The 25,772-nt window shown below is 46.2% G+C and overlaps 2 protein-coding genes and 1 non-coding gene across 4 annotated transcripts; 1 reads left to right on the top strand and 2 right to left on the bottom strand.

The window, feature by feature from the left end:
- Positions 1–1,029: 1,029 nt before the first annotated feature.
- On the bottom strand, positions 1,030–14,478 carry wu:fa25f02 (uncharacterized protein C11orf24 homolog). Its single transcript, XM_066649586.1, has 4 exons — positions 14,322–14,478; positions 11,333–11,536; positions 6,198–6,314; positions 1,030–4,196 (listed from the first exon to the last, which is right to left on the bottom strand). Exons 2-4 carry the CDS (start codon positions 11,484–11,486, stop codon positions 3,133–3,135), a joined length of 1,335 nt encoding a protein of 444 aa, XP_066505683.1. The 5' UTR covers positions 11,487–11,536; positions 14,322–14,478; the 3' UTR covers positions 1,030–3,132.
- Positions 10,523–10,659, bottom strand: LOC136674216 (small nucleolar RNA SNORA84). The gene has a single exon (XR_010796020.1). It is a non-coding gene; the product is annotated as a small nucleolar RNA SNORA84 (small nucleolar RNA).
- Positions 14,479–15,886: 1,408 nt separating the features above from the next.
- On the top strand, positions 15,887–25,547 carry ap3s2 (adaptor related protein complex 3 subunit sigma 2). Of its 2 annotated transcripts, none has more exons than XM_066649176.1 (6): positions 15,887–16,168; positions 17,216–17,307; positions 17,910–18,021; positions 19,692–19,763; positions 23,179–23,286; positions 24,914–25,547. In XM_066649176.1, the coding sequence occupies exons 1-6, from the start codon at positions 16,100–16,102 to the stop codon at positions 24,971–24,973; spliced, it is 513 nt and encodes a 170-aa protein (XP_066505273.1). In that variant the 5' UTR covers positions 15,887–16,099; the 3' UTR covers positions 24,974–25,547. The 2 variants fall into 2 exon arrangements, with proteins under 2 accessions (XP_066505273.1, XP_066505272.1); XM_066649175.1 differs by having other exon boundaries at positions 15,921–16,168; positions 24,560–25,547.
- The last annotated feature ends 225 nt before the right edge of the window (positions 25,548–25,772 follow it).

Raw genomic sequence — 25,772 nt, 5'->3', positions numbered from 1 at the left:
GCTGATTTGTCCAGCTGGCCCGAGCTGCAGAGTGAAAGCAGAAGCATGTGTCCTCCCCTGGTGCGTGTGAATGGAGCGGCCAGTAATTCTGAGCCTGGAGAAAAATGCTGTAATAAAGCTGCGTTTACGGTCACCTGTGCAGAGAGGCCCGCGGCGCCCCCTTTGATCCGCCAGGCCCTGTCCACAAATAAAAATCTCACTCGCTCACTCTTTCCACCGGCCTTCGCTTTACACGGAGCAGCGCTGGAACCGAGCCGCGAGAACACGTCCAAGCCTGGAACGCCAGGAACACCATCCCACCTGATAAACACCACCCGGGACAGGCTTCACTAACATGAGGTCTTCAGCCCAGCAGCCCTCCTCACACTGAGACCCCCTCCCTGCTCTGAGACCCCCTCCTCGCCCTGTGACCCCCTCCTCACACAGAGACCCCCTCCCTGCTCTGAGACCCCCTCCTCACACAGAGACCCCCTCCCTGCTCTGAGACCCCCTCCTCGCCCTGTGACCCCCTCCTCACACAGAGACCCCCTCCCTGCTCTGAGACCCCCTCCTCACACAGAGACCCCCTCCCTGCTCTGAGACCCCCTCCTCGCCCTGTGACCCCCTCCTCACACAGAGACCCCCTCCCTGCTCTGAGACCCCCTCCTCACACTGTGACCCCCTCTTCGCCCTGAGACCCCCTCCTCACACTGAGACCCCCTCCTTTCCGACCAGTTCTCAGAATTCATAACTTCAATATTACAGTCACATAACCCTTGATTTCCGGCCTCTTCAGACAGGCGTCCCTCGCACTGCCGGAAAACAGGAATCTGATTGTTGTCTGGAGGAGACCAAAGACTGACAGAGGTCTCGGGTCCATCCTGTCTCCCACCTCACTCTGGACGTGAGACAGGTGCACATCCTCACGCTAAGGGCAGTGAACACACCCTCACACTCACACACACAAAAAAAAAAAAAAAAAAACACAGTAGGATATTTACTTATATATTTATTTTCATTAACACAATCAATACATTCATCCATTGTCTGTAACCCTCATCCAGTTCAGGGTCACGGTGGGTCTGGGGCCTACACGGAATCACTGGGTGAAAGGCGGGAACACACCCTGGAGGGGGCGCCAGTCCTTCACAGATCGGCGCTGGTGCTGGAGCTCCACTGGGGTCCATCTGTGCACAGGCCTGGTGACCATTATAATCTTCATAACCAGGGGGGGGCCACTGGAGAGGGCCTCGGTGTCTGATCAGGACTCCCCCTGCTGGACCTAGACCGCACAACCCAGAGGAGCCCCCCAGGGGGGCGGCGCTGTGACCGCATTCAGGGTCAAACCTTTCCTTTATTACTGACTGATGTTAGAAACAGGACGACACACGACTCAGGAGAAGGTTTCTCTTCAGACATTGCTCAATTTATTTTGGCGCTGTTGAAGAATCTGGAGATTGTGAAAGCAAAGGGCTGAAAAATGGAGTCACGGCTGTTTGAGAAACTGTGTTAAAGCCACAAGGTCAACACAGCAGTTACACAACAGCGCTCTGTGGACACATTCCCGGCCACAGCACTAGCACCGTCAGCGCCGCCGCAGCAGCTCGCGCCAGAGTTGCTTTAATAAAAGCCACATTTCTCCAAACCCCATTTACATCTGCCCTGAAAGCAAGGCCTTCCCCGACACACCTTTAACAGCAGCCTCGCCAGGGAGGGCTTTGTTTCCAGCGTAAACCTCCCCCCACAAAAACATATTTGACTTTCATCTCGGCCAATTAAAGCAGCCGACGCTGAGCAATTCCTCTGCGCAGACGCTGCATGTGCATCGCATATTTCCAGGGAGCAATTATTGTGCTACAGATGTGGTCTGTTTATGTGCACCATCTTGTTTACACCAAGAGCCCGAGTGATACGCTCCTCTAATAAAACTCTGAGTCCGTGGGAAAACGTGGCGCACTGAGGATGAGTCTCCAAGAGGAATTCCAGAGGAACCTTCACCGTTCAGACGGCTGACTTCCACTGGACTCTTCATCGCGAAACAGCAAAGAGTACATACAGCCACAAGATTAAAACCACGGTGACGGAACTAACACTGAGGGGCAGGGAGTGAAGTGTCCGTTCTTGAAGTTGAAGCTGGAGCAGGAAAAATGGTCAGGGTCTGAGGGCCACACTGTGGTGGTTATAATGTTGTGGTCGGTCTGCAGAACTCTGGGGGAGTTCCCGGTGTGCAGCGGGCAGATCTGCCCCAAAGTAAGCGAAAGACGGTGAAACTGCAACAGGTTCGTGGGTGTTCCTGAAACTGGGCAAGGCAGAGGCTGTGGTTTCCTACCCTCCTCCAAAAGTTACATAGTGCAGTTTCAGCCGTGCTGAGCAGAGAGTGGCTCTATTGTGGACAGCCGCTTTAACTCAGGAAACCCCAGACACACATTCATTCTTAGTTCGTATTTATTCATTTTTATTCGCAAGGTAAACATTATCATTTTTTGCAGTGCATTAGTACAACACACAGGTTTAAATTGGCACGTTTCAGGCTTGTCGACCTGACTCAGATCCTCTTAAACTCCGAAGTACAAAAACAAACAATGAGTGTTCCCTCTCAGTCCTGGAATGAAGTTCATGGCTAAACAATTCCCTTGGCTTTTCATTAATGTGCTTCAGTGCCACAGTGAGTGACCGTTTTTTGGCGTCTGTTCTTAACCTCGAGCGTGGAAAGGTCAGATAACCGTAGAGACGAAAAAAGAGGAGTGGAATGGTTTAGGAAAAGAAAGAACTGTTAGTGAAGACAGACGTTAAAGGCATCAACTATTTCTGCGTCCTAATGCACGGCAGAAAAGGCAACAAGTGCAACTACACTGACCAGCAGTCGCTCCTGAAAACTGGACAAGGATGGAGTTAAGGAAAGAAAGAAAATAAAGATATTGCACCATCGATCGCTTAGAAACGACATTCGTCGAGAGCAGGGTTTAGGGGTCGGGAGTAAGACTAAGGCTCGGGTCCTGGGTTCGATGGGAGTTTTCTGGAAGCTTTAACTGCATAGAAAAAAAAAAGGCTATACATTATTGAAGGGTCTCAAAGTCCTTAATTCGCTCCGACTCTCTCAGGAAACACTGGAATGTCCAGTAAACACTCCCGAAACTGACCCAGCCGGATCCCTCATACTCCCGAATCCGAGTACATGCCGTTGATGAGGTAATCCACCTGCGTGTAGTCCTTCCTCTTGTAGCTTTCGTAGGCGTGTCTGATGAAGAGGACCACCGTGACGACGAAGAACAGGAGGCCGAACATCAGCACGGCCAGGAGAGAGCTGATGTTGATCACGTGAAGAGTCAGAGCTTCTCCGGCGGCTTCCACCACGACTTGGAGTTGGACTTTGGTCTGGGTGTTTGGCGGCTTCTTGGGGAGTTCTTTTGGCGATGTGGGTGAAGGCTTTTGCACCCCTGCTGTGGTAGTGCTATGGGCGGAGGGTAAATGGGACAGGGTGGTGGTGGTGGTGGTTTTGGTTGTTGTTGTGGTTTGGGAAGGTGTAGGAGCTGCTGGTTTTGGCGTGGTGATGGATTCTGTGGTGGCTGGCACTGTCGGGGTTGTTAATGAGGCTGTAGGAGCTGCTGGTTTTGGCGTGGTGATGGATTCTGTGGTGGTTGGCACTGTCGGGGATGTTAATGAGGCATTTGTGGTGGTGGGTTCTGTAGTTGTGGTGGTTGTAGCCGTGGTCGGTGAGGAGGTGGATGTAGATACTGTTGTTGTCACTGTAGTAGCTTTGGTTGTTGTTGTTGTGGTTGTTGTATCCCTTGTTGAATTCGTAACTGGAGCTGTGCTTGATGCCTCTGCTCCAGTGTCGTTCCCATGAGCCTCGGCAGTTGAGACATGACTTGCAGCTGGACTGACCGGGTCATCTTTAGCGGCTGAGGAGCTGGTCTCCGGTGCTGCGGATGCCGTCGTGATCTCCACGGAAGTTGTCGTGGCGCTGATCTGCGAGGTCACTGGCCCTTGGTGTCCGTTTTCTGTGGAGCTGTTCGTGTTGTTCAAGGATGCAGGGTGGGATGTGGGATGCTGGGTATTTAAAGGTTCAGGGGGACCACCAGAGGTGACAGGGCCTGGTGATGGACCTCCAGGGGCCTGAGTGGTAGATGGGGGAACTTTAGGACCTGGTGGGTTATGAAGCGGAGTAGGTTTTGCTACATGCATCTGACTGGGTTCACCCTCCTCTGTGTCGTTTTCTGAAAGTGGAAGTGGAAGAGAGAACAGTAATCAGTAAAGTGTCATGGGGTGGGAAGGAACTTTGAAATATAACAGCGCTGACTGATGGGAACATTACTGCAATTTGCCAAAAGGTGGTGCTGTTTCTCTCTGCTGGGGCTCAAGGTTTTTGACAGTAAATTGTAAACTGTAAACACACACTTAAAGCAACACTTCGCCTATTTTTGTCCTCCTGGGCTTCCCATACAGTTACAGAGAGGGTTTTTTTAAAACCTCCCTCAAAAAGGTACATAGTGCAGTTTCTGCAGTGCTGTGCACAGAAGAGCAACAGCAGAGGCTCTATTCTATTACAATGATTTTAAAGTTGTAATTTTATGGTGAAAATGTGTTCCTCCAAGTTTAACTCTGAATGAACAGAGGTAACTTTTTAAATCGGTCCGATGCTGGAATTTTAGTGGATGTTACACCGATAACCTGCCGCCTTGTGTGTGTTTGCGCATACGCACTGACCCCTGTGAACTGTCTGCCGCGTGGATGTTTTTCACTGTTTCTGCAGAGAACAGTCACTGGGATTAAAGTTCTCAGTGGTGAAAACTAATTTAAAATGAGTGATGCTCAGTACACACACACACACACGCACGAAAAAAAGAGTGCAGTAGCCCTTCTGATATAAAACACATGAAAGTAGATACAGAGTCATTCAGCATCTGAATTTATTACTAAAACACAATGATAAATACTTGATGATAATCTCTGAGTGTGTCTCTCTCTCTGTCTGTGTGTCTCTCTCTCTCTCTGTCTGTGTGTCTCTCTCTCTCTCTGTCTGTGTGTCTCTCTCTCTCTCTCTGTCTGTGTGTCTCTCTCTCTCTCTCTGTCTGTGTCTCTCTCTCTCTCTCTCTCTCTCTCTCTCTCTGTCTGTGTGTCTCTCTCTCTCTCTGTCTGTGTGTCTCTCTCTCTCTCTGTCTGTGTGTCTCTCTCTCTCTCTGTCTGTGTGTCTCTCTCTCTCTCTGTCTGTGTGTCTCTCTCTCTGTCTGTGTGTCTCTCTCTCTCTCTGTCTGTGTGTCTCTCTCTCTCTCTGTCTGTGTGTCTCTCTCTCTCTCTGTCTGTGTGTCTCTCTCTCTCTCTGTCTGTGTGTCTCTCTCTCTCTCTGTCTGTGTGTCTCTCTCTCTCTCTGTCTGTGTCTCTCTCTCTCTCTGTCTGTGTGTCTCTCTCTCTCTCTGTCTGTGTGTCTCTCTCTCTCTCTGTCTGTGTGTCTCTCTCTCTCTCTGTCTGTGTGTCTCTCTCTCTCTCTGTCTGTGTGTCTCTCTCTCTCTCTGTCTGTGTCTCTCTCTCTCTCTGTCTGTGTCTCTCTCTCTCTCTGTCTGTGTCTCTCTCTCTCTGTCTGTGTCTCTCTCTCTCTCTGTCTCTCTCTCTCTCTCTCTCTCTCTGTCTCTCTCTCTCTCTCTGTCTCTCTCTCTCTCTCTGTCTCTCTCTCTCTCTCTGTCTCTCTCTCTCTCTCTGTCTCTCTCTCTCTGTCTGTGTCTCTCTCTCTCTGTGTCTCTCTCTCTCTGTCTGTCTGTGTGTCTCTCTCTCTCTCTCTGTCTGTCTGTGTGTCTCTCTCTCTCTCTCTCTCCTCATTAAATAGTGCCCCTCTAGAAATATTCATGTGGAACCAAAATATTTGATAAAAATATGAACTACACCCAATAAACTTAAAAGTTAAAAAAGTAGAGAAATGTACAAATTCTGAAGCAAAAGCTTGTTCTACTACAACAAGAATTTGTTTTGTTTGATCCAATGTGAATTTACACACTTTACAGAGAATCCCACTCTTAACCCATTCAGTCAGACACACACACACACACAAAAAGAAGAGACAGGGAAAAGAGAGAGAGAGAGAGAGACAGAGGGTCAAATTCCTCCGTGTGGACTCCAAAACACGAGCCACACACAAGGACAGTAAATAAGGGACTCTCGGGTTTCGTCAGCGTTTATTCGGACTCTGACCCGATTCAGCAGACGTTTGTGAAAACACTACTCACCTAGTCCTTCTAGCAAGCGTTTACATGAAGCATCTTCAGTGCAGTTCAGGAACACACACCCGGACCCGTTTTTCCTCGGGAATGCTTTGTTACACTCTGTGGAAAAATACTTTGGACCTGTTGGGGGAAAAATATAAAGTGATAACGTTTAATCAAATGTTAACACGCTTTAAAACACACAGAGAAACAAGCAGAAGCTTCATAGAACATAACACACTCTGAAAACCTCACACACTTCATATTTAAATAATAATAATAAAACAAGCTTCTAAAATTACTCCCAGTTGTTCTCTCATACACAGACACGTGATGTCCAGCACCACAGTGCGGCTAATGCAGCATCACCGGACAGCTCAACACACCGGAGAAGAGTGCAGACTGCCCAGATCCATCACATCAGGTGAAAGACATGTGACGAGGGGAGGAACAACGGCCTGTTGTGCTCTCTCTGACTCCCAGCCTCTGCTTTAGTTCTAGCTAACCATGTTTCCACCGTTTTTGATGGAAACCAAAGATACGTCATCAGCAGGGGGCGCTCTGTGTGTGGATTCAGCTCCAGAGCCAGAGATAAAGGGACAGAGTGAGGACAGAGTCATGGTTAATCCACTGTTTACAGTGCAGTCAGATCACAGTGAGATATGATACACGTGGAAATGACGCAGGGCTCTGAGTCGTTTGCTGAGCTCCAGAACAGAGAGAGAACAGTGGAGAAAAGTAGGCAATGCTCCTGGAGTGGCACTGAACTCAGCCCCAGAAACACACACAGACGGAGCAGGTTCCTGTTTTATTTCCTTTTATTTATTTCTATAACACTCTGTAAATGATCGTCCAGCTCCACTGCGCCATAACGCTTTATTTCAGGCTCAGAGCTCTTTCTGGATCTTCATTATCTCGACTCGCCCACGGATGCCATCATGGTTCCTGCTGAAGAACCTACTATTCTTTGGTTCCAGGTGGGAACTGACTTTTCTAGTTTGTGAACCAGTTTATGTTGATGGAAACGTCACAACTAACAAATCCATTTCTGCCTCAAAAAAACCACGGTCCACCATTTGAGCCTGGTCTGGTGTGAGGTTCGTTCTGTAGCTCCAATCGGCACAGCACCACTGCGCTCCAGAATCGGGGTGGAGTTGTTCAGTAACCTGTACTAGATCTGAAGGACACTTCTCTATAAACAAACAGTAAATTCAAGACCGTGGTCTGTGTTTACACACCGCTGTGTCCCGCGGTGCCAGAAACACAAGTCCGTTACACAAGCTCTGCTTTCTGCAGGTGTCTGGGCATTGATGTACGATCAAGAGGAAAAACAGGTGCTTCTCCGCCGCCTTTGATCCCCTCCCAGCCGTCATGTGGAGATCTACACTCACATTCTCCATCTCTCTCCCGCACTCTCACTCCATCTTCTCCCCCATCCACAGCGGAACCTTAAAGAGACCATTCGCCCTCTTCTCCACAGTGGAACACACTTCTGCTTTTGGTCCAAACCCCCACGAGCCCCACAGCAGTGTTCTCCCCCTGTGTAAACAGCCCTGTTCAGAACGCCCGCTTTCAGCACCTGTTCCTTTAAATGATAATGAGCTGCTCGCTGTTCACCCCGACCCCGAGCGCACAGCAGTGAGGAGCGAGGAGCAGAAGCTCTGGTTTTTAGCTGTTTTCGCTCATTCTTCTCCGTTCTCAGTTTTTACCCAGTGTTCTTATCGCTCCACGCTCGTTGTGTCTGTTTTGCTGAGTTTAACGCGGGTCCAGCACTGTGATTGGACAGACTCAGACGGGGGGGCGGAGCCATTCTAAAGTCTCTTGGTATCAGAAGCGGCGCAAAATCAAAACGACTCGTTTTATCCTGCGTTTTCTGACTGAGGCAGCACAGTTTCACAGTGTGTGTGTTGGTGGGCTCCAGATTCTCACATTAAGCACTGAACAAGGGAGTCTTTCATCATGTACTCTCAAAAATAAGAATGATTAATGTCCTCATGCAGAACAAACCTTGGAAGAGCAGGTGTTTACACTGTGGGACATGTGACGGTTCTAGAGAGTTTCTTAATAAAGTGAGAGTAGGACTCTACTAGTAGGACTCCTGTCTTTTGGTAACTGAGAACCCGCCCTATGGAGGCTGCAGCCTGGGAACAGGGCTCAGCTAGCGTGTGTGTGTGTGTGTGTGTGTACACGAAAGTGTAACTGTAGATCGCCTGCTCTAACTCCCGCTCTCCACTAGAACTGAGAGTGAGTGAGTGCAGGTCAGTGTAAGGAATGCTAGCACACCGTGTGTGTGTGTGTGTGTGTGTGTGTGGAATGCACAGAGTGTGTGTATTTATAGCTCTCATACCAAACATTGCAGACTTCCAGATGGATGTGGCTGATCAAACATCGCTTTTATTCTCCACAGTGTAACACACCGAGTCTCCACAACAACCACAGTAACACACACACTTAACTTCTGTGCCCATGTTTGTGTGCACTAGTTTTCACACTGTCTGGGCCAAAATGTGTGTACACTAAAATGTGTACACACACGCTGATTTTCTCCCTCCATTTTTGAAAATATGAAAATTCTCACACCAGTCCAGTAGGGGGCAATAGTATCCCTTAAAGAGAGACATCAAAACACCACTAAGCCTGTAACTCTTATCCAGTTCAGGGCGGTGGTGGGTCCGTAGCCTACCCGGAATCACTGGGCACAAGGCAGGAACACACCCTGGAGGGGGCGCCGTCTTGACAGGGCGACACACACTCACGTCTCAGATCCAGGGAGAACACACCACACTCCTCACAGTCACCCGGAGGAAACCCACGCAGACACAGGGACAACACACCACACTCCTCACAGACAGTCACCCGGAGGAAACCCACGCAGACACAGAGAACACACCACACTCCTCACAGACAGTCACTGTCTTGAGCTGTGCGTGTACAGTGTAGTTAATGACTGATGTAGTTCCCTGTAGAGGGCCTCAGTTTATATTTACAGAGAGAACACTGCAAATATTTGTGCTTTTTTCATTATATAAAGCCTCAGGAAAATTAACAGTTTCTGAAAACCTCGCTGTAGATGCTATAAAATGTCAGTTTTCTATTTTTGTGTGTGCTGTGTTATTATCAGTTGGCTGCAGTGTAAGGAGAGGGGTTCAGGGCTGGGGTTCCCAGCCTTCATTATATACAACACACACACGTGTCCCTAACACGGTGCAACACAACGTGTGTGGCCAAAATAACCCAACCAGAGTGTGATTTTAATTTTAAAAGTGCTCGTCTTAAAGCTTAGCTGAGCTGAAACATCGCCTGGACCAAACACACACACACACACACACACACACACACCCCTCTTTCATCTTAAATCTGAAACACATGGCCCTGCTCAAAGCACGTCCTTCAAGGGAAGAGATGAGATGTTAAAAACAAAACATATGGCTTTGCTTCTCCTCCTGAAATTGTGATATTCCGCAGGCACCCGTCCCATCCGCCGCGTTTCATCTCTGAAGGTAGAAATCAGAACATATTTCATCCAGAACCGAAAAACAAACCCTACATTCTCCCCGCTACCAAACAAATCAAAACAGAGCAAAACCCATACGTAAATGATACGTCTGAACAGATAAGAGTCTTCCATCAAAGGAAAATAAAACAACTTCAGATGCAGGGATTACTTTAAAACAAGAAATGTTTCAACTGGAAAAAAGCAAGGCTTCACAGAAGAAGTGAGCATTAAACAGGGCTCCAGTATCAGGAGGGAATCATATATTTATATCATTTATTTAATTTTGTTTCATTTGAGGGGTCTGTTTTCATCACGGTGCGTGTGGATGTAATCTCCTGATCCTGCAGATCATTTAAGAACGGTTCTAGACGGTGAATCTTTGAGGGATTTAAAAAAAATTCCCTACAACCATCAACTCATTTCCATCATTACGCACTGAACCTGTGAAAACTTAATCATTGAGTAACACAAGTGTGTTGAGGAAACTCGAGCCTAGATCTGTGTGTGACAGTGGATTCCAGTGGAGCCTGGACTCTATACAACACGCCCTCTCCTCCCTCTCTGTTCCTGGGGCTAGCTAGTGCGGGCATCTGCCGACGGCTGTGACAGATCTGGACAGTTTGCATTCTCCCCCAGTTCGTTAAGATGTTCAGTACCATTTTTTTCATTCATTAATTGTCTGTAACCCTTATCCAGTTCAGGGTCGAGGTGGGTCCAGAGCCTACATCATTGGGCGCAAAGCAGGACTACACCCTGGAGGGGGCGCCAGTCCTTCAGTACTATTTTGTTGATGACAATTTAAAAAGTAGCACACAAACATCAACAGAGAGATGCTTAGGAAAAGTGAGATGGGGAATGTTTCTGCAGCCGGGCTGTGGAAGTCGCAGAGGTCAGCAGCTCCCAAGCATAAAACCGCAGATGCTAATTTCTGCCTGTTTAATAAAACCTCGATGATCAGCACAGAGCAGCTGCCTCAAGGAACCACCAGGCAAAACCACTGTGGTAGCAATACAATTAGAGTACAAGGCCAGAGTTCATTCATGTGTATTTAAGAAAGTCACAGGGAGGGGGCGCTGTGGGAGCTCATTAACTGCTGATGTCACACAGTGAAAACAGGTAGAGGATAAACACAAGCCCAGTCTCCCCCACAGTGTGAGATTAGAGCTGAGTTTGGGTTTAAACAGAGAGGAATGAAGCTGAAAACAGACAAAACACTCAGAAGAGCCTTCATTCGACTCTGTGCTCACAGCTATGAGGCTTTATCTCTAAATGTGTGTGATTTGAGCCTCAGTTTTGCTGGAAAATCATCTGCTGTGGTGTGTGTATTAAACCACAAGTGTCTGTTAGCACCAGTTGTGCTTCTAAATGGTGTAGAACCGTCTGCTGAAATCTGCTCTCTCTCAGAAACTGGTTTTTATCGTCAACACGTGTCGATGTGCTGAACTGCACAGCGCCAAAAACCCTTCACTTCCCTTTGTGCTCACATATGAGGTTAACGCAGCCCGACAGTACAACCCCCACCCCCCCGCACTCCATATACCATGTTAATATTTGACAGTGTGACATATATACATTAAAAAAATGGATACTGCCCATCCCTAGTCAGGAGGTGGTTCATAATAAAGCTATAATCCCGGTGGTATCTGTTTGGTGCTGGACTCACAGTACGAGGTGTCGCATTGGTCCACATTGGTTATATTCAAGATGCCGACGACGCTGGCGGTGCCATCGTCCTTCAAACACAAACACACCAGCGGGAACAGGAGGAGGAAGAGCAGGAGATGATGAACAGGAGGAGGAGGAGGATGGAGGTTCATCGTGAAAGCAGCAGCTCACACAATCACAGTCTCACTTCACATCACCACACCTGCAGGAGAAACACAGCACAGGTTCAGATCCAACAGATCCACACTCACTGTCCACTCTCTCAACTCCACCGACAACTCCGGGCTCTCTGTAGTTCTACAGTTACAGACTGTAGTCCACCTGTTGCTCTGCATACTTTGTTACCCCCCTTTGTTAACCCCTCAGGACCCCCACAGAGCAGATGTGATGTGGTGGTGGATCATTCTCAGCGCTGCAGTGACACTGACGTGAATTCAAATACATAAGTTATCAGTCTTCAAAAAAAAACAGGACGATGTTTGGACAGAACTGATCTGTTAATATTGCTCCCCCCTTCACTTGAGAAATCTGGAGAACTGCTTGTTTTAGGGAGCCGCGCCCTCTGGTGGTTATTTTCTGAACTACAAACAAAACTCTAATCTAGTGCGATGATGCTTCTAGAAAAATATCAGGAGCTCTAAATCACTCCCAATGTATATTTAATACTTTATTTTAACAGTGATGTAGTGGTATAAGTGTTGCTCCTGTTTAAAGGGAGATTGTTGTTAAGTAAATAAATAAATAGTACAAAAATAAATAAAGTTTTAATTAGTAATAATTACAATTGTGTCAGTGTTTATAAGTCTATTGGAAGTTTTGCTTTCAGTGATTTATAAACATTTAATATTAATAATCAATTATAAAATGTGTGTGTTGTGGTTTAAATAAAAAGAAAATAAATCTGTTAGCGTCTGACACGAAGCCAAGGAAGTCTCATCCAAAGGCAGGTTAACTCTGAGCCGGTCTGGAGTTATAGTCCAGTGCTGACAGTCTTCATCTGCTTTGAGGAAGTTCCAAAGGTAAAAGACGAGGCAGATGTTAATCCTTTACCACTCCCAGATTCTTCAGGAACAGAAACTCAGTTACAGCCCATAAAGCAAACAGACTTTCTCCACACGCCGCTGAGACACGGACGCTCTCACTGCAGAACAGAGTCAGTCCACCTTAAATCAGCCTCAGGAATAAAGTTCAATTCGAAAAGAAACCCTAAAACAAAGTCATTACGGCTGGGGGTTCACAACTGTAATAATAATAAAAAACAAAACACTGTGTCTCCTCTCCATGTGCTGCTCTGCAGTCGGTTTGCTCTGGAAACCGCTCTAATGTGTTTACGAAGCCCCAGTGTCTGTAAATGGGTAAAAAAACAAAGTGTCTGGGTCCGGTGCTAGGCTTTCTCTCTCTCTGCTCACGGCAGAGAAACGCCATCTGGAGGTTTTTAGACAACGGAGAGACTCCAAACGCTGAAAAGCACCAACCGAGATGAGGATGTTGCTCTATTCCTGCTCCATAGGGGGGTCACACTGACTTAGTTATAGAACACTTCAGACGGAATATCTCCTAACTCAGGAAGTGGCCAACTGAATTAGCGACAGTGCTACAAAAGTAAACACCTCGAGTTACACAAGATTTTCTGTGGGAATTCAAACACTTACAGACAATTTACACTTCAGACACCAACAAACAGTCAGTTTTCTCCTCAAACACAGTTCCACTTTAAAAGACCAGGAGCTTCTGAACGTAAACAAACTGCGTTTCCTCACAATTGTAGACGTCCCCTTTAACCAGATAATATAAAACAGGACTATGAAAGATTAGTGTCCTGATGCTGAGAGACGCTTTGAAGCCTGAAACAGTGATTCAGTCACGAGGTGGGGTTGGATTTGGTGAGAGATTTATTTTTTTAGACCACATCAGACACCTTCAGATATTAACTGGTTGCTGAGTAAAGTCAGTGGCTCTCAGTGCTGATCTGTGCAGCACTGAGTAATAGGGATCAGTTTTGGGGAGTTATGAAATATTCAGCTGCAGGAAATATGTGGAAGAACGTTGTGTAAAGTTGAGCTGTGCTGTGTTCCTTTTCCTCTGAACGGATTTAAAGACCGTGAGTGCGTTCGTGTTTAAGAAGGATTCAAAGAGGGAAAGAATTCTACTCAGTCATGGAAAACATCTTCCACGTTAGGAAAAATGGATGTGTGTCAAAATTATTATTATTAGTAGTAGTAAATAATAATAATTCTCCATACACTGATGTATCTACTGTTCTCTAACTTATGCCTCTTTCACACTTGATCTCTGGAGAATTTCTAGAGAAACTCTGGAGTATTCGGTCTGAAGACGCATATGGGAAGAGCTCTATTCTTTACTCATTTCATTTAACTTTTATTTAATCTCTCCATCGTTTATGGAATTACTGCTGTGTATAATGTTGTAGTGTATGTTTCTGGGAGTTGATTTTTTCTGAGACATCTTTCTCTGTTTGACTGTTTTAGACCTGTGATATAAAATAAAAAATAAAACAACATATAAAAGACCCTGACATTAAATAAACAAAGACATTTTTATTTATTTAAACTATAAAAAGAGGATGGTTGAGTGGATAATTTACATAAAAAGCCCTACTATTTTCATGTATTCGATATAAATGTGATAAATCTGATCAGAGCATTTCCTGGAGTAACAAGGTTAGGAAATCATTATGTTTAAGTATTTTACTGATAATGAACATAGAAAATCATCTTTCAGAAAAACGGTATCATGATTTAGACGGTTATTTTAAACAACAAACAATGAAAATAATAAACAAACTTTATAAAACCAGGCTGAAGTTCTCTTCCTTTTACAATTTCTGGTTCCACCTTAAATGGGACAGTAGTTGTCTATGTAGAGCCTTAGGCACCACTCTGTGAGGCCAGCGCTATTTAAGGTGGAACGGAAAGTTCCAAAAGGATGAAGCTCTCGTGTTTATAAAAGTGACAATAAATCAATACCTAATGTTCAAACGGTCTCCGTGTGCAGTCAGAACAGTCACAGACGCCTTAAACTCAGTCCGGTTCCGTTTTTTGTGCTGAAAATTAGATGTTTAAACCTTGCTCTCTGCGCATGTTTTCAATGTAAACTCTCATCTCTGCAGAAAGACACGAATCAAGTCTCTTCTTTCGGGCTTTTATTGTAGATCGAAGCCTATAAACACAATCCTGCCCCCTAAAGGTCTCACTCAGTCTTTACACTTAACTCACAGACAATCATTGTCCACTCCATCAACACCATTGCCCATAGGGCTCTACAATTACAGCCTGTAGTCCGTTGCTCTGCATACTTTGCATACTTATTAGCCTACTTTCCCCCCGTTCAGCAGGTGTGATGTGGTGGTGGATCATTCTCAGCGCTGCAGTGACACTGACGTGGTGGTGGTGTGTTAGTGTGTGTTGTGCTGGTGTAGAGTGGATCAGACACAGCAGTGCTGCTGGAGTTTTTAAACCCCTCAGTGTCTGGACCGAGAACAGTCCGCCGACCAAAAACATCCAGCCGACAGCGTCCTGTGTCACTGATGAAGGACTAGAGGACGAGCGACACACACTGTGCAGCGACAGATGAGCTACTGTCTCTGACTCTACATCTACAAGGTGGACCAACGAGGGAGGAGTGTCTCACAGAGTGGACAGAGAGTGGACACAGGGTTTAAAAACTCCAGCAGCACTGCTGTGTCTGATCCACTCTACACCAGCACAACACACACTAACACACCACCACCACGTCAGTGTCACTGCAGCACTGAGAATGATCCACCACCACATCACACCTGCTCTGTGGGGGTCCTGAGCGCTGAGGAACAGGGATTTTCAAACAGATTTTACATTCACAGAGACTTTTATTTTGGAAAACAAACTAATACAAATATTACCATATGAGAGATATGATAATGAGTATGAGACTGATATAAAATGATTAAATGCTGAAAATGTTGACACGGTGCTGATTAAAATTATTTACTAATCTAATTTATAAAGAATAACAAAAGAACCTAATGAAGGAAATAAATGTAAGTTGGATTGTGAATGGAAAAGTGCTAAAATGTGGCATTTTGTCTAAAATTATATTTAATCAGCAGTGGTCCGCCCAGAAAACACTGTAAAACACTAGTGGACCTCCAACTTTGCCCCCAGTGAACAAGGAACGTCCCTGGACGTTCAAAATAGGTCTAAACGTAGTCTATCCGTCACGGATATATTTTAAACGTCAATGGACGTCCAAAATCCATCTTAATAAGTTAGTTATCAAGTGGTGACCAATTAATAACGTCAGTGGACGTCCAAAATACGTCTAATAGTCGTCTTTTCAATGTCTGTGTTTGGACGTCTTTTCAACTTTCATTTTCAACCTTAAGAGAACGTTGATTAGACGGCAGTCATTACGTTATTTCAACGTTGAATCAACGGCTAAATGTTTACTGGGCCCTCAGTGGGACAACAGTGGTCCGCCGTCTCCTTGCCCTCAGGGGAAATGGGGGTAAAAAATGTATGCAGAGCAACAAATGGAATACAGTCTGTAGTTGCAGAACTATGGGGTTACTTATGTAGTCAGTATAGAGGATTAAATGAACAAATAGTGTTCCAACAAATGACGTGGCTTTAAAGTTATGGCTGATCGTTGTCGCTCTTTGGGACTCTTATTTTGAAGAGCTATGTTTAGAGATACGGTGGACTAAAGCAGAACAGAGAACCGTTTATTCTTTGAGATTGAGAGCAGCTAAACACCGAGAATAAAAATGATTAAAGCTATTCTTATTTTTAACAACCACGGGAAACCGCGGCTCATCAGATTCTACCAGTATTTTGTAAGTTGATGATCGCCATTTTTTGGCTTTTAGCCCTGTATGTCCCAGTGAATTGTTAGAATTTTATGTTCCACCTTAAATGATACGGCAGTAACGCAGAGTAGAACTGAAGGATCAGAGGCCAGCGCCCCGTTTAAGGTGGAACAGAAAATTCTAGTAAGAAAAGGTGAATAATCAGCTGTTTCTGCAAATCAATCAACATTTTGAGGCTTATTTCTCCGTTACCGTATCTGTGAAATATACTAGTGCTGTAACTGTGAGAAAAATCAATATAAAAAGTGACAAATACAAGGTTAAAATTAAACCGTTAGACACTTAAAAATTAAAATGAGATAAAAGTTAGAGATGTAACATTTGTAATGCGATGTGTCCTTATTAAACCCAGCACTCACTGGATTGATGTCCCTTCACACATTAGAGTGCTTTTCCTGTTCTGTCACACTGTATTTACACATGTCACATATTGTGTAATCTATCTATCTATTCATCTTTGTTTGAACAGCTTATATCCTGTTTGGAAATTTTGTGCACTACTCTGCAATTTTTGTTCCTCTACATCTGTCTCTCTCTCTCTCTTTCTTTCTGTCTATCTCTCTGTCTTGCTCTGTGTTTTTCTGTCTGTACCTAGCTGTCTCTGCCCCCCTGTCACTGTCTTTCTGTCTGTATCCCTCTGTTTGCCCATTTGTCTGTCGTTCTGCTTCTCTGGCTGTCTGTCTGTTTAGCTGTCTCTTTGTTTGTTGTTTGTTTATCAGGCAGTGAGTGAATGGTCGGTGTAAGTATCTGAGGCCACTGTGATGTTTTGGTCAGTCTCCAAACCTCACTCCCACCTCCATCAGTGAAACTCAGGCCCAGAACCCTGTCTCCGCTCAGCGCTCCTCCTTTGGGTCGGTTCTGACCGCTGCACACCGGGAACTCCCCACAGGCCTGAGTTCTGGAGACTGACCACAACATTATAACCACCACAGTGTGGCTCTTGTCAAAGTGGGTTGATTGACTTTAAAAAATCATCACAAGTGCTTTTCTTATAATTGTTGTATCTCTTTTTAGGCAGAGGACATGCAGCAGCAGATCATTCGGGAGACGTTTCATCTGGTTTCAAAGAGAGACGACAATGTCTGCAATTTCCTTGAAGGCGGCAGGTGATGGAGTGTTTCATAAATGAACACGACAGTTTCAGAGCGTCATGGACGCAACGTCAAGCGAGGAGCAGAAGCTCTGGTTTTTAGCCGTTTTCACTCTGTTCTCTTTCTTCTCCGTTTTTACTCAGTGCTCATATTTCTCCGCGCTGGTTGTGTCTGTTTTACTGCGTCTAACCTCGTCTTTGCGCTCTCACATAAACACGGGTCCTGTGCTGTGATTGGACAGACTCAGACGAGGGGGCGGAGCCATTCTAAAGTCTCTGCACTTGACGTCAGAAACAGAGCAGAATCAGAACGACTCGTTTTACCCTGTGTTTTTGGGCTGAGGCAGCACACACAAACCTGTCCTGGGGGGGTCTTGTTTCACAGTGTGTGGGTTGGTGGGCTCCAGGTCCACACAGTAATCGGAACATTCACTGAAGAGGAGGTGTTCTTTTATAGTATGTGTTCTTTAATAAACACAGATCTGTGATTTTTCAGGATGAATAAAGAGGCTCTTATATTGCAATTTGGAAATTATTTACTAAAGCTACTGCTACAAAACCTTTACCAAACAATATCTCATGCATAATATTAAAGGTTGTATCTCTCCTTCTCCGCAGCTTGATCGGTGGCTCTGACTACAAGCTGATCTACAGACACTACGCGACCCTTTACTTTGTGTTTTGCGTGGACTCCTCTGAGAGTGAGCTAGGGATTTTGGATCTTATTCAGGTAAAAGCACAACACAGAGATACACCCAGTACACAGACTACACCTTGACCTTTTTCACCAACGTAACCAGGTCAATATAAAAACGCTCCAGAAAGAGCTGAGAGACTTAAGAGTTCTGGTCAGCGGAGATGGACGGGTCATTTTCCGGCGACCCATAATCTGTAAACAGAAAAGAAAATGGGGAGGGAATAAAAGCAGGAAAATGCTGTGTGTGTGTGGGTGTTTTCTGGGGTGTGTGTGTTTTCTCAGCATGTCTGCTGCAGACATGAGGGCAGTTCACTGGAGAGAACCAAGGTTCTAATGATCCTGATGATAGTGGGTGGACCAGATGGACCTGGACACTGCACACACAACCTCTTCCAAACCCAGCAGGAGGTCATTCAGGGTCACTGAGGTCTTGTGTTTATCTTCATGATGCTGGATTTAGTTTTCAGATGTGGGTGTGTTAGTAACTGCATAATAAGCCTGTGGTTCAAAGAGTTATAGACCCGATGTGCCGCAAGGTGGCAGCATTTCACCAGTGAGGAGCTGTAAGAGACTCTCAGAGTCTGCCCTCTGTCCTGAGCCACAGACCACTTCTGTTCCAAATAAAAGTAGACTCCGGTTCCTTAGCTTAGGGGTTCCCTCCTTTCACCGACTTCAGACTCGACGGCACCTCCCTGGCGTGGCTGATGAGGTTTGTCCCAATAGTCATTCTTTTATGCCACTGATATAATGATAATATAAAAACATAACAGTGCATTTACTCCTCAGCCACTCTTTAAAAACAAAAAGACATAAGTAACAGCTTGTAGAAGAAGAGGATGAGAGCAGAGTGAGCGGCTAAAACACCGGAGCTCAGCACTAATTCTAACCCCATGGACAAGGCTGTCACAGCATGGGGCTCTGTGTGTGAGGGACGGGCGCAGTGTGTTTCTGGAGTCCAGTCGACTACGAAGCCGTGCTTTGGCAGAGGTCAAAGCTGGAACCCTGCCTCCTCAGTGGAAAGTAAAGGCCCCAGCGTCCTCGGGGCCACAGCGGCAGGTTCAGGGCTCTGTCCTCACTGTATTCCAGAGAGACGGGACGGGGGCGATGGGAATAATGTCCATTTTTTAAAGCTCCAGTGGGCTGTCCTTTTCGTCCGGTCGGAGAGCTGAAGGTTCAGGATCAAATGGACAACACACACACACACACACACTCTTACACATTTTGTGTCCCATGGAGACAGTCTAAGATATTAATAACCACATACAATTATTCTGCAGGTTTTAAAGGAACTCTATGTAGAATTTTTACCCTAAAATTACATCTTCAAAATCATTGAGGCGGTCAACTGTGTTGTAACAGGGAAAATAGAGCCTCTGTTGGTGCTACTCTGGGATCAGCACTGCAGAAACTGCACTATGTAATTTGTAGAGGAAGGTAGGACACCACTTCCATTCCCTCCCCGCTGCCCCTTGATTTCAGGACAGTGCTGGAAAAGTAAATTATACAACTGCAGAGGAGCCCAGGAGCAGAAATACCAAATCCTACCTAGTGTTCCTTTAATCGCAGTGAAGAAGTATTTAAAAAATTTTGTTAAAGAGGCAGCCCTGGGGTCAGGAACCTCTGCCTGTGGTTTCTATCCGGTTTATTTCACTGTATCCTCCTTCAACTGGATGTAATTGATATCTGTGTGTTTTCCTGTGCAGGTTTTTGTGGAGACTCTGGACAAGTGTTTTGAGAACGTCTGTGAGCTGGACCTGATCTTCCACATGGACAAAGTGAGTCCAGCGTCCTTCTCTTCTGAATTACTGCTCGTCTCCATTTCCCCGTCAGAGATTCTCCCCGAACACACAGTGCCCTCAGCCTTGGAAGGGTGGGAACCAGTTGTGCTTTCTAGTAGTGCTTTTCCACCAACGAGGAACCAGAACGGTTCCAGTTCCTGAACTAAATTGGAACATTTCAGCGTGTTTCCACCGACAGAAACTGGTTCACGACCCAGAAATGTTAGTTCCCAACTGGAACCAAAGTAGAGTAGGTTTTTCAGGGCGAACCGTGACGTGGTCCGTGGACGTGTGGAGGGTCAGTTCAGGAAAGAGCTCAGAGCCTCTCACACACAGTGTTATCCCCCAGAGGAGCTGAACACGGTCATTTACATTGTTTCATATAAATAAATAATAGGAAATAAAGCAGGAACACGCTCCGTTTGTGTGTGTTTCTGGGGCTGTGTTTGGCGCGACACTGTGAGCGTTGTTCAGATCCGCGGCTCTGCGTTGGTTACGTTTCTCCGCTGTTCACGACCTCAGCAGGACGCCTCTGAACTCAGAAACATTTACACAGTGTTATATCTCACTCTGATCTGACTCCACAGTGAACACAGAATAAACAGTGACCCTGTCATGACTCTGACTGTTTATTTGTGGCTCTGATGCTGTATTCAGACACAGCAGCGCCCCCCGCTGGCGACGTATCCTCGGTTCCCCTCTAAACGTGTAGAAACGTGGGCCGCCTCACTGAAAAGAACCAAGGTTCTTTTCAAAGAATCAGTTCTTTTGGTGGAAAACTGCTACAATGGTCCAGGACACTTCCTGGATTCAGAACTGGGTTTATATAACAGTCACTGTGTGGGTTTAATAACCTGCAGTCAGTGCAACCTTAAAAGACGCAGTGACCGTCGTGTCATTGGTGTCTTTTTATGATCCTCGTTGTGTGTCGAATGGTTTCTGTTACTTATGTAACTGTGCTGTTATGGGCAGGGGGTGCTGCAGGTGGGGTCTCTGCAGGGGCTCGGGGTCCTGGGTGGGATCCTCTCCTCGGGTCACTGTCTGTGAGGAGTGGGGTGTGTTCTCCCTGTGTCTGTGTGGGTTTCCTGAAGGTGCTCTGTTTCTCTCCCACAGGTGTGTGTGTGGTGTTGAGTGTTATCTAATCTCTCTTCAGGCTGTGATAAGCTCCTTGTGTTATGGAGAGTGCTGTAATAGACCTGTCTCTACGTCACTGAGTCTCACTTTGTCTCACCGTCTCCAACTCTCTCCCATTGTCTGAAAAGTAGAGTCTCTCAGTGTCTCCCACTTTCTGAACAGTAGTCTCACACACTCTCACTGTCTGAACAATAGTCTCATAAACACTCTCACTGTCTGAACAGTAGTCTCACACACTCACTGTCTCTCACTGTCTGAACAGTAGTCTCACACACTCACTGTCTCTCACTGTCTGAACAGTAGTCTCACACACTCACTGTCTCTCACTGTCTGAACAGTAGTCTCACACACTCACTGTCTCTCACTGTCTGAACAGTAGTCTCACACACACTCTCACTCTCTCTCACTGTCTGAAAAGTAGTCTCACACTGTCTCTCACTGTCTGAATAGTAGTCTCACACACACTCTCACTGTCTCTCACTGTCTGAACAGTAGTCTCACACACTCTCACTGTCTCTCACTGTCTGAACAGTAGTCTCACACACACTCTCACTCTCTCTCACTGTCTGAAAAGTAGTCTCTCACTGTCTGAATAGTAGTCTCACACACACTCTCACTGTCTGAAAAGTAGTCTCACACTGTCTCTCACTGTCTGAATAGTAGTCTCACACACACTCTCACTGTCTCTCACTGTCTGAACAGTAGTCTCACACACACTCTCACTGTCTGAACAGTAGTCTCACACACACTCTCACTCTCTCTCACTGTCTGAACAGTAGTCTCACACACACTCTCACTCTCTCTCACTGTCTGAAAAGTAGTCTCACACTGTCTCTCACTGTCTGAATAGTAGTCTCACACACACTCTCACTGTCTCTCACTGTCTGAACAGTAGTCTCACACACACTCTCACTGTCTCTCACTGTCTGAACAGTAGTCTCACACACACTCTCACTCTCTCTCACTGTCTGAACAGTAGTCTCACACACACTCTCACTGTCTGAATAGTAGTCTCACACACACTCTCACTCTCTCTCACTGTCTGAACAGTAGTCTCACACACACTCTCACTCTCTCTCACTGTCTGAACAGTAGTCTCACACACACTCTCACTGTCTCTCACTGTCTGAATAGTAGTCTCACACACACTCTCACTCTCTCTCACTGTCTGAACAGTAGTCTCACACACACTTTCACTCTCTCTCACTGTCTGAACAGTAGTCTCACACACACTCTCACTGTCTCTCACTGTCTGAATAGTAGTCTCACACACACTCTCACTGTCTCTCACTGTCTGAATAGTAGTCTCACACACACTCTCACTGTCTGAATAGTAGTCTCACACACACTCTCACTGTCTCTCACTGTCTGAACAGTAGTCTCACACACTCTCACTGTCTGAATAGTCTCACACACTCTCACTGTCTGAATAGTCTCACACACTCTCTCTGTCTGAATAGTCTCACACACTCTCACTGTCTCTCACTGTCTGAATAGTCTCACTGTCTCTCACTGTCTGAACAGTAGTCTCACACACACTCTCACTGTCTGAACAGTAGTCTCGCTGTCTCTCACTGTCTGAACAGTAGTCTCTCACATTCTCACTGTCTCTCACTCTGATTAGTCTCACACTCTCACTGTTTGAACAGTAGTCTCACACACTCTCACTGTCTGAACAGTAGTCTCACACACTCTCACTGTCTGAACAGTAGTCTCACACACTCTCACTGTCTGAACAGTAGTCTCACACACTCTCACTGTCTGAACAGTAGTCTCACACACTCTCACTGTCTGAACAGTAGCGTCTCCTAATGCATCTTCACTTATTGCCCCTTAAGTGACTGACGGTGGTCTCTTACTCCTGTACAGTTCTGCACTGAAGCCATTAGCTTGGTTTTATTGGGCACTGTTTATTAATTGTACATTTACCACTGTATATGACCACTAAAGAAATTGGGATTGGAACTGGTGAAAGTATGCAGAGCAACAGATGGAATACAGTCTACACTATGGTCAGTGGAGTTTAGAGAATGAACAGTGAACGTAGACACAAGGTTGGTTCCTAATCCAGTGATTGTTCAGTTCACAGCCAGAGGCCCAATGGTTTGAGAAGTGGGTTTGGGACTGGATTGTTTCCCACAACTGGCTGAAAAATTAAGGGGCAGTGGGAGTGAAGGAACAGAGCTGTCCTACTCCCTCAACATCCATGGCTGAGGTGCCCTTGAGCAAGACACCCAATGCCCAATTGTATGTGTGTGTGTGTGTGTGTGTTTTACAGGTGCATTATATCCTGCAGGAGGTGGTGATGGGGGGGATGGTGTTGGAGACCAATATGAACGAGATTGTAGCCCAGGTGGAGCTGCAGAACCGAATGGAGAAATCAGAGGTGAGTAACAAACAAACAGAATGGACCATTTTAATAATAATAATATACTACTACAGGGCGCCACAGTCACACAGCTCCAGGGTCCTGGAGGTTGTGGGTTCAAGTCCCACTCTGGGTGACTGTCTGTGAGGAGTGTGGTGTGTTCTCCCTGTGTCTGCGTGGGTTTCCTCCGGGTGACTGTCTGTGAGGAGTGTGGTGTTTTCTCCCTGTGTCTGTGTGGGTTTCCTCCGGGTGACTGTCTGTGAGGAGTGTGGTGTGTTCTCCCAGTGACTGTGTGGGTTTCCTCCGGGTTACTGTCTGTGAGGAGTGTGGTGTGTTCTCTCTGTGTCTATGTGGGGTTCCTCCGGGTGACTGTCTGTGAGGAGTGTGGTGTGTTCTCCCTGTGTCTGCGTGGGTTTCCTCCGGGTGACTGTCTGTGAGGAGTGTGGTGTGTTCTCTCTGTGTCTATGTGGGGTTCCTCCGGGTGACTGTCTGTGAGGAGTGTGGTGTGTTCTCCCTGTGTCTGCGTGGGTTTCCTCCGGGTGACTGTCTGTAAGGAGTGTGGTGTGTTCTCTCTGTGTCTATGTGGGTTTCCTCCAGGTGACTGTCTGTGAGGAGTGTGGTGTGTTTTCCCTGTGTCTGCGTGAGTTTCCTCCGGGTGCTCCCGAGACTCAAAAGTGTCCTTAGGTGTGAGTGTGTGAGTGAATGTGTGAGTGTGTGTTGCCCTGTGAAGGACTGGCGCCCCCTCCAGGGTGTGTTCCCACCTTGCACTCAGTGATTCTGGGTAGGCTCTGGCCCCACTGCGACCCTGAACTGGATAAGGCTTACAGACAATGAATGAAATTTGCGCTTAAGAGTCGTTAATTAATGCTCTGTTGTTAACACTGATTAAACACTGATTTAAAATAAAGAATGAACGAGCTCAGCATTTCCTCCTGGTCAGCCCTTTTCTCTCTGCGCATGCGGTCGGTTTATCTGTGATCTGTTCAGACTGATGTCAGATATATGTCACATTATATAGACACTGTACAGAAGGATAAAAAAAATCAGACTTGATCAGGAAATCAGATTTGGGCCACCTTCTGTGTGAACGCAGCCTTAGTGTTATTTCTGTAGTGTTACTATCCCTCTTTCACCCTGTTCTTCACGGCTCAGGACCCCTACATGTAGGTCCCTCTCACCTGCTCTGAGGGGTTCACCGAAGAACATGGTGAAATGGGGCTAACAAAGTATGCAGAGCAACAACACTACAGTGCGCTTCTTTTCGAAACGCTGTCGTGTTTGTGTCCCGCAGGGTGGACTCTCTGCAGCTCCTGCTCGCGCTGTGTCTGCCGTCAAGAACATGAACCTTCCAGAAATCCCGCGCAACATCAACATCGGCGACATCAACATTAAAGTCCCCAGCCTGTCTCCTTTCTGAGACGGTGTGGCTGCAGGGGGAGTCCGAGCTCCAAGCTCCGCCCACAGCCACTTTAAAAAACACTCGTAAACATGCCACTCAGCCTGAAGAGAAACTACGGAACATATTGGGTTTTCAAAGATCACTTCTCAAGTAGATGTAGTGTTTTGGGTTGGTTAATTACAACAGCATCCCACTCGTTAGCTAACATCGCAAGTCGGATAAAAACAAATGTGATCTCTGCTGCAGGTGGAGATTTTACAGATGGAGAGTTGGTGCTGGTTGTCTGCGTTGCGTGGCGTAGAGTGACGACTCTCTCTGGACAATCAGCGCTCTGCAAGGTTTACAAGCCACGGTTTAGTCCCTACTCGACTCGCTCTGAACCACGAGAGACAAGCCACTAAACAAGAACCCGCTTCCAGAACCAGGACCTGATTCACCTGGTGGAGGAGCAGTAAAGATGAGTCGAGTCGAGTCGAGTAGGGACCCTGCAGTGGAGGAGATTCCCTTTAGGCTGAGTGGGATTTTACATGGGATCTGTGAACATCAACTAAACTTGATTTGACCAGGCGTCCTAAAACATCTGCACACAGCTGTAAAATTCCACAGATACATTGACCTTTTAATGACCTTTGTCTGACCACTGACCATAACCTGTTACACTAGACAGCAACACTGTCCGAAGGTCACAATAAATAAACGTTACGTGTCGTTCATTTCAAACTTGTTTGTGAGAAAGTTTTGCCATAATTTTGTTTACAAAGCTGTTTTATTAATTTTGTTGATTATCAATGTAGCAACATTCCTGCCTCCTTTCTGACCACTAAATTCACCAATGACCACCGTCAATCATGTGTTATTTATACTAAATGCTTTATGTTCTCCAATTAAAATATTTTTTTTTTCTTCAAGTTGTGTTTGTTGAGTCTTTTCACTTGTAAAGTCTTCCAAAGCTGACTGCGGCTCCATGAAGGGTCCCAATGCATAGTCCTCTCAGGGTTTGTGTGGATCAATCTGTATCGGTTATATTTCATTAAACTGATGGACGTTGTGGGAGAGGTCTGTGGGTGGTTTGTGTCGGATTGGCTGTAGATGGTTCTCTAATGCA

The sequence above is a fragment of the Hoplias malabaricus genome, chromosome 17 (assembly GCF_029633855.1).
Source record: "Hoplias malabaricus isolate fHopMal1 chromosome 17, fHopMal1.hap1, whole genome shotgun sequence".
NCBI lineage: Eukaryota > Metazoa > Chordata > Actinopteri > Characiformes > Erythrinidae > Hoplias > Hoplias malabaricus.
Note: the sequence above shows the minus strand (reverse complement) of the source record. Positions and strands in the feature narration are given on the sequence as shown.

Excerpts from the sequence above, each read along its gene's own strand:
- wu:fa25f02 (XM_066649586.1), bottom strand. The coding sequence starts at position 11,486 with ATGAACCTCCATCCTCCTCCTCCTCCTGTTCATCATCTCCTGCTCTTC. Across the intron at positions 6,315-11,332 it reads CCAATGCGACACCTCGTACT|GTCCAAAGTATTTTTCCACA; the intron begins GTGAGTCCAGCA and ends TTCCCCCAACAG. Across the intron at positions 4,197-6,197 it reads ACGCTTGCTAGAAGGACTAG|AAAACGACACAGAGGAGGGT; the intron begins GTGAGTAGTGTT and ends TTCCACTTTCAG.
- ap3s2 (XM_066649175.1), top strand. The coding sequence starts at position 16,100 with ATGATTAAAGCTATTCTTATTTTTAACAACCACGGGAAACCGCGGCTC. Across the intron at positions 16,169-17,215 it reads TCAGATTCTACCAGTATTTT|GCAGAGGACATGCAGCAGCA; the intron begins GTAAGTTGATGA and ends ATCTCTTTTTAG. Across the intron at positions 18,022-19,691 it reads GGATTTTGGATCTTATTCAG|GTTTTTGTGGAGACTCTGGA; the intron begins GTAAAAGCACAA and ends TTTCCTGTGCAG.